Source organism: Plasmodium inui (genome assembly GCF_000524495.1).
Source record: "Plasmodium inui San Antonio 1 unplaced genomic scaffold supercont1.44, whole genome shotgun sequence".
In the NCBI taxonomy this organism is placed as follows: domain Eukaryota; phylum Apicomplexa; class Aconoidasida; order Haemosporida; family Plasmodiidae; genus Plasmodium; species Plasmodium inui.
Window position 1 is genome coordinate 26,497 of NW_008481878.1, and position 13,574 is coordinate 40,070.

The window sequence follows — 13,574 nt, forward strand, 5'->3', positions numbered from 1 at the left end:
CATCACGCAGCAGTGCACGTTGGGGGTGCCAGCGCCGTTCAGTAAGTACCCACCCATATACACGTGGGGAACAATCACCCAACTGTGGCTCTGCGAATAGGTGCCCAAACGCATGTACAGAAAAGAACAATCGATAAGTGGCTCATGCTGTAAAACAAAATGAATGATAATTCAATCAAAATAAATGACAACACGTTAAGTATGGAAAACTGGATAGAGCAGCAAACGATAGAGAATGATGAAAATGGGAAAAAAAACCTAAGCGAGAGGAGCAACGAAGCGAAGCATAACATCTCGGAAAGCAAAGCACAACAAGACGTAGGTAAAAACAAGGAAGATTTGAAGAGACAAGATGAAAACGACAGCGAAATGGCAATCAAGAAAGAAATCAACAAAATAAATGAATGTGCCAATAGCACCAATTTGGATGCAACGAAAGATTATACAATTATTGTGCCCCCAAGGAAAAAAATAAGAAACATGACAAATGAGGAAGCCAAAGGGGGAAGTCAAATCGGTGGAAAGGTCAACGGCGAGGAGAGTTTCATTCCCGCAGGCAAAGGCCACAGTAGTGAACAAGAATATATCACAGAATCGCTGCAAAGCAGTTCCTTCGATTTGAAGCATAAAGAGAAGAAGTTAAAGAAAAAGAGCATCTGCGATGGTAGGATGCCGGAGAACGGCCAAGGGGGGAGAAGTGGAAAAAATAAATCAAATGGAAAAAATAGACCCAAAGGAAAAAATGCACAATATGAGAAGATGTATGACCAGACGGTCGACCAGTCGAGCGATGAGGGAGGCGCCGAAGACAGCGGCGAAGGGAGCGGCGAAGGGAGTAGCGAAGAGAGCAGCCGCAGAGAGGACGAATTAAGCAACCCCCTTTCGAAGAGAAAAGGCAAAAAAACGGACAAGCAGAAAATACTTAACATGTTAAGGGAAAAAAAGCTAAACAAAACGAAGAAAATTAACTTTAAAAAGGAAAAGAATAACATCAAAAATGACAAACAGAGATATGCCAAGTATAAGAGAAACAAAGAAAACATCAAGATGACCTTCGACGTAACCAGCCGCTTTACTGTCCTAGGTTGCGACTGGGACAATATCTCCAGTGTCGACATTTTCTACCTCTTTGAGTCATATTACAATTTTGAAAAGAGGAAAAAAAAAAACATAGATTATACGAAAAGTAGAGCTGTGAAGAAGGTCACTATATACACCTCCAAATATGGGGAAAAGAAGCTCAAGCAGGAGAGAAAACATGGCCCAAAAATTAATTTAGACATCCTAAAGCTGAAGAGGAAAGGTGACGGAGCTGTCTATAGGCAGAACAACTTTCTAGATTATTTTCAGGATGAAGAGGGTGATGAGGGGCCGCTGAGCTCAAATGAGGACAGCGGCAGCGGCAGAAGCCGGGGCACCGAAGAAAGTGTCAATAATGACGGCAGTGTCGAGAGTGACGAGAATGTCGAAAGTGACCAAAGCGCATACCTGAACAATAGTGCGGATCGAGATGACAGCACAGGCGACGACGAAAGTGGTGACTCGGACAGCAGCGCAGGCGAAGGCGCAAAACGTAAGAAGTCGCCCACGAAGGAGGGCACAAAGGCGAGACCAGATGGGAGGGACTCTTCCAAGGCCAAACTTAAAAAAAAACGAAATGAGCAGGCCCTTTTGCACACCAGCCTCAGTGCCGACGAGGAGGAAGAAAATGAAAAAATTCGACTGTACCAGATTCAGCGTTCAAGATACTATTTCGCAGTAGTAGAATGCTATAATAAAGAAATAGTGGAATTCCTATATGAGGAATTAAACGATATGGATGCAGATTTCTGCATCAATTACTTAGATCTTAGGATAATTGATGATAAGTGCTCCCTTGATGACTATAAAGTGAAAGAGGTATGCAATAAGATACCTGATAATTATCAATTTCATTATAGCGTGAGCACCGCATTAAAACATACGCATGCAAAGTCAACATGGGATGAAAATCCCAAGAGGAAAAAACTCCTCTCCACGAGGTTTAGTGAAGAAAAGTTAAAAGAACTGGACCTGAAGGAGTATCTAGCTAATTCTTCATCCAGCTATGAGGAAGAGGAGGAAGAAGAGAACGAGGAGGGGAAAAATCGGAACAAGGATAACTCACCATTTAACAAAAGGGAAAAATACAACAGGGAACATTACAGAAAGCTGCTCCTTGGCGATTGGTTAAACGAAGATGACATACAAAGTGCACAAAAGGAAGAGCCAAATTGGGGAGTGGCTAAAACTAGTGGCAAAGGTACACATGCAGACGACGTTAACGTTAGCAAAATGAACCTCTCCATGTACCTGGACGAAATGGAGGAAGATTTTGCAGGCAAGGAGGGATTGATCAACTGGTCGAAGGAGGGAAGTTTTGGCTCGAATAAGAATGCGGGTGGAAGCATCACGAACGAGTTAGCTGACAGTTACCATGAAAAAGGTTGTGAAAAAAATAAGCATAAAGCAAAAGGAAGCGGCGCTGCCACTGCGAAGGCGGCGAACGACACTGACGACGATGACGATAGCGACAACGAAAACGAAGTTGTACAAGTTTTCAAAAACATGCTAAAAAATAAGGACAAGAAGGAAGAAAGGAAAAATCCTTGGGAAAAGTACCTAGATAGGGTGAGACAGAAAAAGAAATTAAAGAAAAAGGCCTATTTGGAGTCCCTAAAGAAGAAAGATGAAGAAATAAAAAAAATCATAACGAAAAAAACAAACAAAAGAAAAAAAGATGTTATGTTTAAAAGCCACGGAGAAAACCTGCTAGAAAAAGTAAATGATGGCCACCTAATTGATAGCAGATTTTCTGACTTGTACAAAAATAAAGATTTTAATTTGGACATCACGAACCCGAACTTTAAGAAGACCAAATTTAATGAAGACATCCTTCAGAAGATGAAGTTATAAACAGGATTATCCAATCGGAGTCGTCCTAGCAAATATAAACTACACAAATTAGGAGAGGATGCTCGTGGAAATGTTAAAAAGTGTGCAACCGCAACGTGCGTTGGTGCGTAGCTGAGCGGTTAACTTAGCCCTTGTTTCTTCTTCATGCACGTACATGTGCACAAGCGAGTATATATGTATATTTTTCTGTACCATTTATTACCCCCCCTGTAAAGTTTTTTCTCTCTTCCCTCGACAACGCCCATTTGTGCAAAAAAAAAGGAAAAAATGCCTAAAGGTTTTATACGCAGATGTTGTTGCATGTGCTCCGTATATTGCCTCAAACCTTTTTTTTTTCCTGTTCGGTCCAAATTTCAAATGTTTATTTATTGCGTGCAAGTGGCAACGCGCGTAGTGATGCTGCTGAGCATGCACTGAGTTGCGCCCTCAACTATGCCGTTAATTACGCCTCAATTATCACCAATTACACGTTCGCGCCAAACTTTTTTATTTTCCCCCCCACCGTACCTCGTCCGATTTGCTAATTTTCAATTTGTTCCATAATTCACTACTCATTAGCAACTCCACTTTGTATAAAATTAGTATTATATGCAACATACCGCAGAGAAAGGACGAAGGGTGTTATCGTAAAATGCGCTGTGCGTTTCAGTCTTCGTGGGAAGAACCTGCGAACTGTTCTTTGCAAATGTGCGCATAAATAGGACGACCCATTTGAGGTGCTCGTCCTGGTTCATTTCTCGCTCTACGCAACGGTTTCTCCCCCTTTGATTATCGCTCGTGTGTGTACAGGTGAAATTTCTTTTTCTTCTTTTTTTTCATATGAAGGGGATAAAAAGCGCTCTCCTTTTCGTGTTCATTAAAAAAAAATAATTATAACACGAACGCAGCGCTGATGTTGATAAGGACTCCTTCGACAAAAGTTGACGTTAAGTTGATCAGCCTGTAGGGACATTTTCGCTGATAGTTCCTTTATGTGACAAATTTAAATCAGAGAAAAAATTTTGACGTAGAAATGGTTAGGGGCACATGGGCTAATGCAGAGCTGGACGAAGAGGAATCCAAATGAGGATCATATTTTCCCTTTTTCTTCGATCAGCAAAGTGGTCATTCGTGTTACAACAAATATGCACAAACGTAGAAGACAATAGAGCTTGGCCTCTAAATATGAGCGAAACTGCGGAGAAAGTGCAAAAATGCAGCGGAAAAGCCGCAAGTAGTTACGTAAAAGAACAAACAAACATAATATGTTGTATGTGATGCTTTGTAATCATTTCTATAGAAGCGATGGAATAATTTATTTTGGTACTTCTACACACCGTGAAGTTTTTCCTTTACAGCTTTTTTTTTTTTTTTCCCATTGTGCACATTTTTTTTTTTTTTTTACCTGTACTGTACGTGTAGAAATGGAATTTTTTTTTTATTTTAATAATTTTCCCTTTTCAGACATGGAAAAAAAAAAAAAAAAAAAGCTGCCTAAATATACACGTGAAAAAAATGCAAAAGTGGAGTTTTAAATCGGATCATGGTTATTCATCCATTTGGGGATATAATAAACACGTTCAAAAGTGAGTGATGCAAGTTTTATTAATTCTTCATTGGTTTATGTTTCCCTTTTTTTTTTTTTTTCCACCCTGTTTATTTTCTCCATTAAGGGTGTGAAGGGAACTATCAGCAGTCACTACGTGCATACATACGTACTTATGCGCGCACTGTCACGCGCGAGGGCTACATTTGTATACTTACATGTTTTTCGAAGGGCGCAGCTACGCGCGTGTGGCATTAGGTGTATGCAGTTCCATGCGCAATTATGCATGTGTGACCAGTTCGGGCAAATACACCCAGCAGGTGGCTACTTATATGCGCATGGTTCTTCTTCCCCGCTATTTTACACGTATAGACTCCTCGTTTTCGTTTTTTCTTTTAAATCGCTCAACGATGTAAGGAGTAAAAAAATCCAAGTAGGAACTGCTGCGACTGGTACTGCGACTGTGAGATTGTAAGCGAAATTGCAACTGCGGGCGAAATGTAAAACTAGCATTAAAAACGCAGGAATGTAAATCCCGCAGGCGAATAACTGCCAAACATGTTTGTGTATGCGTTATTTTGAAAATGCCTTAAAACTCAGTTCTAACGTAGCAATTTACACAACCACATTTTTTATTCTCTTTCTTTTCCCCCTTTTTTTTTTTAAACACATTTATTGCGCATAAAATTGCCGTATTTTCACCTTTTACATGTTGAACAAACTTTTTAAATGAAAATAAGTGATGTACGCAAAAGTTGTTTTCAGTTTTACCCTCTTTCCTTTTTTTTTAACAAAAGGAATACAAGTTATTTTACGTTTTAAAAATAGATTAAATGATTTAGCTGTTTGCACGTTTGCTAGTTTACTTGTCATTATGCCTTTTTTTTTTCCCTTTTTTTTTTTTTCTGCATTTTCCCAATTTGAAATGTATTATATTAGAACCATGACGTAGTTATAAGCAAAAGAAGGAGAAAAACGATCACCGTCAATAGGAGACGGAATCGTATTTATCTATCTTCTTCGCATTCTCCGTCTCTTCCCCCCCTTTTTTTTTCCTTATCTCCACGCCTTCCCTTAAACGCTCAAGATTACTCATTTGGGCGCATCACGGCCCGTAAACTCACTAAGTAAGACAGCAAATAGAATGAAAACGTTTAGCAGGAGTAGTGGTGTGTATGCAAGTAACTTAACCGAGAATGGCGCAAATTTAATAGGGCACAGTAACAAAACTATTGAGAAAATAAAAAGTAAGTACAAAAATGACAACCTTTTAAATTACGCCAGCACAGATAACGAGTGCGTGGAAAGACGAAGGGGAGAAAGGGAAAGAGACACGCACACGGAGACGGAAGCGGAAGGGGAAGAGAAGGACGAGACGGATAAAGAAAAAGTAAGCAGTCATCTCTCATACGTAAGTAGCAAAAATGTTAACGGCGCTAAAAAGGGCTCTATACAAAATGGAACAAATTTTATCGATAAGTACAAAAATTTATTCACAAAAAGTAGTAATTCGAATGGGAGAATTAGGCAAGAGTCAAACACCAATGACAAGTCGTCAATCAAACGCATACTGTTCGACAGAAATAACTTCCATACAACAAATAGAAGTCACCTTCTAGTAAATAACGCGAAAAAGAACAACTATGATAACTTTACAAATGAGCGTAACAGGCTTCCTAATAAGGCACCTAGTTACGATTCCTCCAACAGGAACTGCAGTGACGCTGTTAGTTCAAAGAGAAAGTTTCATGCACTTGGAGAGATAAACACAAATAGGCATGTGGACTTGGAGATGTACGAGTCACTCTACAGATTTCACAAAAGTAGGCATCTAAAAGGAGTCTTCTTCTTTTTTGCGCCTCCCGCTTGCATGGGAGCCGTCTGAACATAGAGTTTCGATGGACTTTCTATGCATAGGGGATGTACCCAAGAGTTGTCCCATGTTCCGCACACCATTTCCGATTTCCCCCCCTTTTCGTAGAACACACGCACAGTAGGCAGGTCTCCGAAAATATTCACAAATTTTCAGGCGCGGTAAGTGCCCTTGCATGACAGAGTGTTTGAACGGTATGGCGCTGTACCTTTTTGAATCGTATAGCGCTGCACCTTTTGGAACCGTATCGCACTGTACCATTTTGAACCTCGTTACTGCACATGTTGCTGTGGGAACTGTCACCTGGACATCTCTCCACTGCGAGACCCTACACGGAGAAAACTTCCCTTCCGACCCTCCAGCACGCAAAAGAAAAAGATAACGACAATGCAGTTTTGGATAGCTGTGAAGATATAAAGAAAGAGGAAGATAAAATGAATAATTACGAGATGTACAAAGATAATATACATGATGGAGACTACATGGACCATTTGAAGGGAGCAAAAATGAAAAACATGTTCCTCAGAGATGAAGACAATAAGAGAAACAATGAAGACAGTAACGAAGGTAACTTCAACTTCCCCTACAGCAACAGAACATACAAAGACCATCTCAGTAACAATCAAGACATCGCATTTAAGAATAATATTAGGTACACCTCAGCAGCGATGGACATTCCAAATCCTAGCAATTCTAACAAATTAGACCTGAACATGTTATATAATAATGATATGGAAAAGTTGAATAGCAATTTGTCAGCTTATAACGACTCCAATAAGCTAAGCCAGTTGCAAGAAAAATATAAAAATAATTTTCTGTACGAAAGGGAGTTCCCGAGTCATGTCCACGACGTGAAGGAAAGAACAGGTAGCAAGACGAAGAAAGATCATGGCGAGATGTACTCTAACAATGTGGTGCTGTATAGCGACACTGGATCGAAGAGCGAGTTTAGGGGAAATTTCCTGAACCACGCGGGGAACGGTGCACCGAATGGCGCGGTGAGCGGCGTAGCGAATCACACCATGAGCAACAGAACCGCGAGGGAAGAGAACTTCCCATCCGAGAAGAAGAGCTCCGCCGAAACAGAGTCCGAAATGATGAACAGGTATAACTACAGCAGCCACACCAGACATAAGGCAGCTACCAACGACAGCGCCATGAGTAGGAGGCAAAAAATTTTGGAAAATCTGATGAATATTAACAAAAATAGCGATGAAGAGAGAAGCAGATCCAATGCAAGATTGAATAGTGTGAAGAAACATTATGCAGATAATACCTTTTACAACAATAAGAATACTCTGCACCTGGATAATAAGAATCCGCATCACAGACGTTCGAGCTCGACGAACGTGAATCTGGGGAGACATGATATCGACCGAGTTAGCAATTATGTAACTTACGCTGATGACACGCAGGCCAAAGTGACTTACTATCACGAAAGGGAGTCGGGCACCATTTCAGGTTACGAAAAATATTTGCACCTTAAAAATGGCAACAATAATGGCCTTTTGTCGAGGAATGTCCCCGGCGACGGAGGCGCAAACGAGCCGGGTGCCAAGCCCAGCTATGATGGAGTACAGGCAAATGCTCATAGAAGTGCACACGATACTATCCACATGAACGGCAATAACGCCGAAGCGCAGCGCAACGTGTTGGACGCGAATCACGGCCACGGGGAAGCGCTGCGCAGCGCCAGTAACGCCGGTACCCAGAAGAGCAGTCACGAACTGGGCGGCCTGAGAAACCTCGACTTTAATGAACTAAGGAAAAAGCACATGAACATCATCAGCCACAACAACGAAAAGGGGGGGAATTATTTGCACAAGAAAGAAGCGTACGAGGATGAGAGGAACGAAAGCTACAACGTGTGCCTAACAAATGAAAAGAACAAAATGCAGCCGATAATCAGTAACTACGAGGATTTGTTTTCGTTTGATAAAAACATAAAAAAAAAAAACGACATTAAAAACATCGTGTGCGTGTGTCAGGCGAGCAAGCAAATGGCTCGACTGCAGCTACACATGGAGGAGGGGAGACAGATGCTCGAAACGGAAAAGAACCTTTTTAAAAAAAAAAAAGACAATTTTGAAAAAAAAGTAGAAATGTTAGCAGAAAAGGAAAAAGAGATTGATAAGATACATTCCCAAATTAAGGAAAAAGAAGTAACCATTGATAAAAAAAAAAATGAAATTGAGGAAAAGGAAAAATATATCAACTCGATAAAGAACAAGTATGACAATGCACAGAAAGAGTTGTTAGAAAAAATGAACGAATGCATCAACATCGAAAATAAGTGTAAGAGCAAGCTGTACGAATATGATGAGAAGTTCGGACTTTTCAACAAGAGAATCAAAGAAATGGAAGAGCGGGAAAAGGAAATTGAAAATGAGAGGAAAAATATCGAGAGAAAGGAAAAAATCCTAAGCAATGATAGAAAAGAATTGGAAGAAGAAAAAATGCTCAATATGAAGGAGAAAAACGAGCTGGAGATGCTAAAGAAGGAATTGGACTCGCTCGAAAAAGAGAAGAAGAAAATAATCGAATGTGAATACAGTAATTTGCAAAATAAGGAAGAGGAACTGAGGCGAAATGAGCGAAGCAACCTGATAAAGGAAAACGAATTGAAAAGTAGAATTGACAAGTATAACGAGCTAATCGATGAGCTTAACAAGAGCAAAAAGGAATTAGAAAATGAGAGAATCAAAATGATGGACCAACTAGAAAATGAAAAAATGAAATTCGCAAACGAAAAAAAACACCTGGAGATAGAAAAGGAAAATGAAAGAAGTTACATGAAGGAAGAGCTGAACAAGGAACGGATGCTCATGGTAGGAGATGTGGACAAGATGAAAATGATTATGATGGAAGACATGGAAAGGACGAAAAATTCTATGCTGGATAATGTAGAAAAAGAAAACAAAAGGATGAGGGAAGAAGTAGAAAATGAAAGGAGAGCCATGCTAAAAAGCATGGAGGAGGATAAAGACAAGTTCCAAATGTATGTCGAAAAGAAATGCAAAGAAAATTTAGAAAATGAAAAATTAACACTGGAAAAAAAATACAAAGAGGAAGCCAACAAACTGCAAAACGAAATTGCAAATGAGAGAAAAAAAATCCTAAAAGATAGAGACTCCTTCGAGCAACAGAAAAAGATATATGAGGAGGAATTCCGTTCAAAGTGCGAGAAGTACGAAGAGAGTATACAGAAAAAGTACGAAATGCTGGACGAAGAGAAAAGCAAAATGAAGTACCTCATAATGAAGGAGCAGGAAGAGTTAGAGAATTTCAAAAAGAGAGTCTACCTTGACATCGAGGAAGAGAAAGACAAGCTGTACGTACAACAGGAGAAGCTAAATCTGGAAAAGGAAAATTTACAAGTGGAGAAGGAACAAATCGAAATTGAGCTGAAAAATTATAAAAACTTCAAAGAGAAGGAAGAAAACGATATAAAAATTCGAATCATAAATTTATCGCAACAACAGGAAGATCTAAACAAGGAAAAAGAAAACATAGAGAAGGAGAAGGAAGAAATGGAGAAAAGAAGATTCGATCTGGACGAAAGAGAACAATGTCTGCATAATGATAAACTACAGGTCGAGGAGTCGCGAAAAATATTTGATGAGCAATTAGAAAAAATTAAAAAGAACAAAGAAGAACTTCTAAATTATGACAAGGACTTAAAAAAGAAAGAGATTAACCTCATCGAGAAGGAAAAGGAACAGAAAAAAAACGAAGACGAACTGTATAAGAAGAAGGAGAAGCTGAACGAATTTGACAGCGACTTGAAGGAGTACAGTGGCAAGCTACAAGGAAGAGAAAAAAAACTCAAGGAAAAAAAAAACGAATTACAAAAGGTTAAAGACCAGTTAGTGAATTATAAAAATAGCTTAAAGCAAAAGGAGGTGCAATTTCAAATGATCGAGAAGAGAGAAAAGGAGCTCATTGACGAGCAGACAGTTATTCAAATTGATAGAAACAGTCTGGAAGCGGAGAAAAAGCAGTTCTTACTCATGAAGGAGAAACACGACAAAGACACCGAATTTATTCAGGAACAGCTAAAACTTCTCCATGAACAGTTGAAGAATAAAGAAAAGTCACTCAAGGAAAAAGAAAACGAGATTAACCTGCTGAATAAGTTACAGAACTGTCGAGGCAAAAGTGCAAAGGGGGCAATAATATCTCTCAAAAATTTAGAGAACAGGAAGCTCAGCTCCAATCTGTCCAGAGCAAGCAACTCCAAAAACAGAGTTAAAGTGAAAATTATTGGCAAAAACAGACTAGACCTAATCCGAAGGAAAAACAGAAAAAAAAGCATCAATTTTCATTACAACAATCTCGAAATTAATAATAGCATTCAATATATTGACAGCATGATAAATGAGAACTTCAAAAACAAGCCTTTTTTGAAGTATAAGAATGGAAACAGTTTGGGACTCTCGGAGGCGTTTCAGCCCAACGACCAGGTACGCAACAGTGATATGAGGATCAATACAGCAGTGAAAGAGGGGAATCAGGGGGAGTCAAATAGGACGGCCACCTATGACAGTAGTGCACCCCAGGTGGACCATTCGTACAGTCATATTAACGACAAAGGGGGTGTTAACGTGTCTACCTATGGTAGAAAAAAGACGGCTGAGTATTCGCTACCCTCCGACGGGGGACACTATTCGGAGAACTCCAGTAAAAACAAGCACCCGGGTAGCGGCAACCTCATCGGTAACGCGGGTACCAAATCGAGAGGCAACTTTGAAAAGGAGCCCTTCAATCAAGTAAATAATTTCGGCCTGAATGGCGACCACCGAGTGGTGAATAACAACGATATGGTTGGCTATGCTGCCGATGATTTGACGAACCATATGGATAGCCACACGAACGAGTATGTGGAAAACTACAAAGAAAACGCGGATGCGAATAAGGACTATTTTGGTGGCCCAGGGAACAGGCATTATAGAAAGGACTCGGGGAAAATGGAGGCGCAGAGCTACGGGTCCCAAGAGGGGCGAAGCGGCAGCAGCGCGGCGGTGAAGGGCAATTACGGCTACGGAGGGGAACACGGCGAGACTGTGGAAGAGGGGCGGTACGAGAGGCAGCACGACGGCTACACCATTGGGAATAACACCGGCTCCCCAAATGAAGGCATCTTCAGCAATGGGAGCGGCAACCGTGACGTCCGTGACAGTCGGGGAATCCGGGACAACCGTGATAACCGCAATAAACGCAACAACCACAACAGCTACAACATTAACAACCTGAGCACGAAAATCAAAATGGGCAACAGCAACTTGACGTATGGCTCAAACTCGAAGAGCACCTCCAGGATGAATTTCAAGGAGCACCGACTTCAGGAACATGGCGAAGACATGCTGGCGTCACTAAACGTCAACAATTTAATAGAATCCGATTTGATAGAGGTAAAAAGTAACTACGGTAACTTCACAGGTAAGGAGAATAGTAAGTACGATGGAGATTTGCTGCTGACGAATTATGAGCAAAGAGACATGAACGTGATGATGGGGGAGGAGCAGGAGCAACAGCAGGATGAGAAGCAGCAGGCGGGGGGGAAGAACTATGGACATTATGCGGAGACCAGAGAACCCAAGCAGGATGTCCAACGGATTGATACCATTAACAAAAATATTAGCACCATTAACGATGACGTGGATCACATAAACAGCAACATTAGTAACATAAAGGGCAATCTGCACAAAATTAACAGCCATGTCCATGGGGGTGAAGACATACGGAGGGGATTCCCTCCCAAAGGAGACGGAGGAATAGGCGCTCAAAAGGGGAAAGGCAACGATCAGGTCAGCAAAAACAAAAACAGAAATGGGAATAGGGATGGGAATGGGAAAAATTTAGTCCCCCTCAACCAGATAGACAACCTCGTGAATAGAAACATGCAGTCAATAAACCACATGTCAAGCTTAATGCAAAGTGGGAAGAAGATGAAAGCGGCACTGAACAAACAGACAGAATATTGCAGAATGGCCAGTCAGGCAAAGAACAAGGACAAGGGTAACACGGATAAGGACATCCGGGACAAATTCTTCAATTACAACAATGAAGAAAATGACACGATAAAAAAGGAGAGCAGTTTTAACGAATTTCTGGAGGACATAAATTCTGACAAGTACTACGGCAATGCCGGCAAGGGTGTTTCCGAAAAGGAAAACGAAGATTTTTATCATAATATGGAGAAATCACTAAACGGTAGAAATATGAATGATTCGTATGATTACAAAAATTTGGGGAAGCCAAGCGGGGGTGGGGGGTACGAGGAGGACTACAGTCATGAATACGGAGGTGGCACACACAACCGCAGCGGTTACGACACTACGAATCCCTCCTTGCAGACAGCCCCCCAGAAGAAAACCAACGTGAGGATGATGCCAGACAACGGTTACAACAGTGACAGTAACGTGCTGAGGGGTAATAACTTCACATCAAGTGAAGAAAATTGCAGAAGACTGCATTCGAATTCCATCCCCCACGGAAATGAAAACAACTTCAAGACGCGAAACAACAGCAGCAACGTCTACTACAACAACGATCAGAATGTGCCCCGAAGCTACAGGAATGACGTGACGCGCAACATGCGGAGCAAAAAGCAAGAATTCTACGAAGATAATTTTGTTCTAAACACAAACGAGCAGAAGCACACGTTTTATGATAAAAGTGGGAAACATCTCGATCCGGTGGGAAACCCTACCGTTCGAGAAGGCGGCATAGGTGATAACAAGAGCAACACTGCATACATGAGAAGGCCAGACGCGGACGGAAGCGTCAGTGCCAACCCCAACGCGTACATGGGTAAACACGCCAGCAAGGGTGACGGCAGGGGGGGCAACAAGGCCAGTTTAGTGGACCCAAGCTCGAAAAGGAATGTGCACAGGAGCGCGAGCAATAATGCCAACAAGAACACCAACCTGGTAGGGATAAAGGGATTCATGAAAGGAATGCAGAATGGGCGCGAGGCCGGCACCGCGGGAAGCGGCGGGAATAGCATAATCGAGCAGCTCGACAAAACCCTGCTGAACAAGTCCATCATGATGAACAAGACCAAAAAGAAGTGAGCCCAAAGGTGGGGGCGAGAAGTGGTAATATGCGCGGTGAGGCCGAAAGAGGTAATGTGTAGTGAGGTGGAAGGACATGGCGAGCAGGAAACAATTTGTGAGCCGGAAAGACGTTGCGACGTGGTAGTGCGCGGTGAAGTACCCACCTTATGCACGTTCCCCGTGA

At 41.4% G+C, this 13,574-nt stretch overlaps 2 protein-coding genes across 2 annotated transcripts; both read left to right on the plus strand.

The window, feature by feature from the left end:
* Positions 1-159: 159 nt before the first annotated feature.
* On the plus strand, positions 160-2,934 carry C922_05195 (hypothetical protein; the record flags this gene model as incomplete). The annotated part of the gene is made up of 1 exon (XM_008820767.1): positions 160-2,934. The coding sequence occupies one exon, from the start codon at positions 160-162 to the stop codon at positions 2,932-2,934; it is 2,775 nt and encodes a 924-aa protein (XP_008818989.1).
* A 2,669-nt stretch (positions 2,935-5,603) lies between these two features.
* C922_05196 (hypothetical protein) lies at positions 5,604-13,408 on the plus strand (the record flags this gene model as incomplete). The annotated part of the gene is made up of 3 exons (XM_008820768.1): positions 5,604-6,282; positions 6,441-6,493; positions 6,695-13,408. The coding sequence occupies 3 exons, from the start codon at positions 5,604-5,606 to the stop codon at positions 13,406-13,408; spliced, it is 7,446 nt and encodes a 2,481-aa protein (XP_008818990.1).
* Between the last annotated feature and the right edge of the window lie 166 nt (positions 13,409-13,574).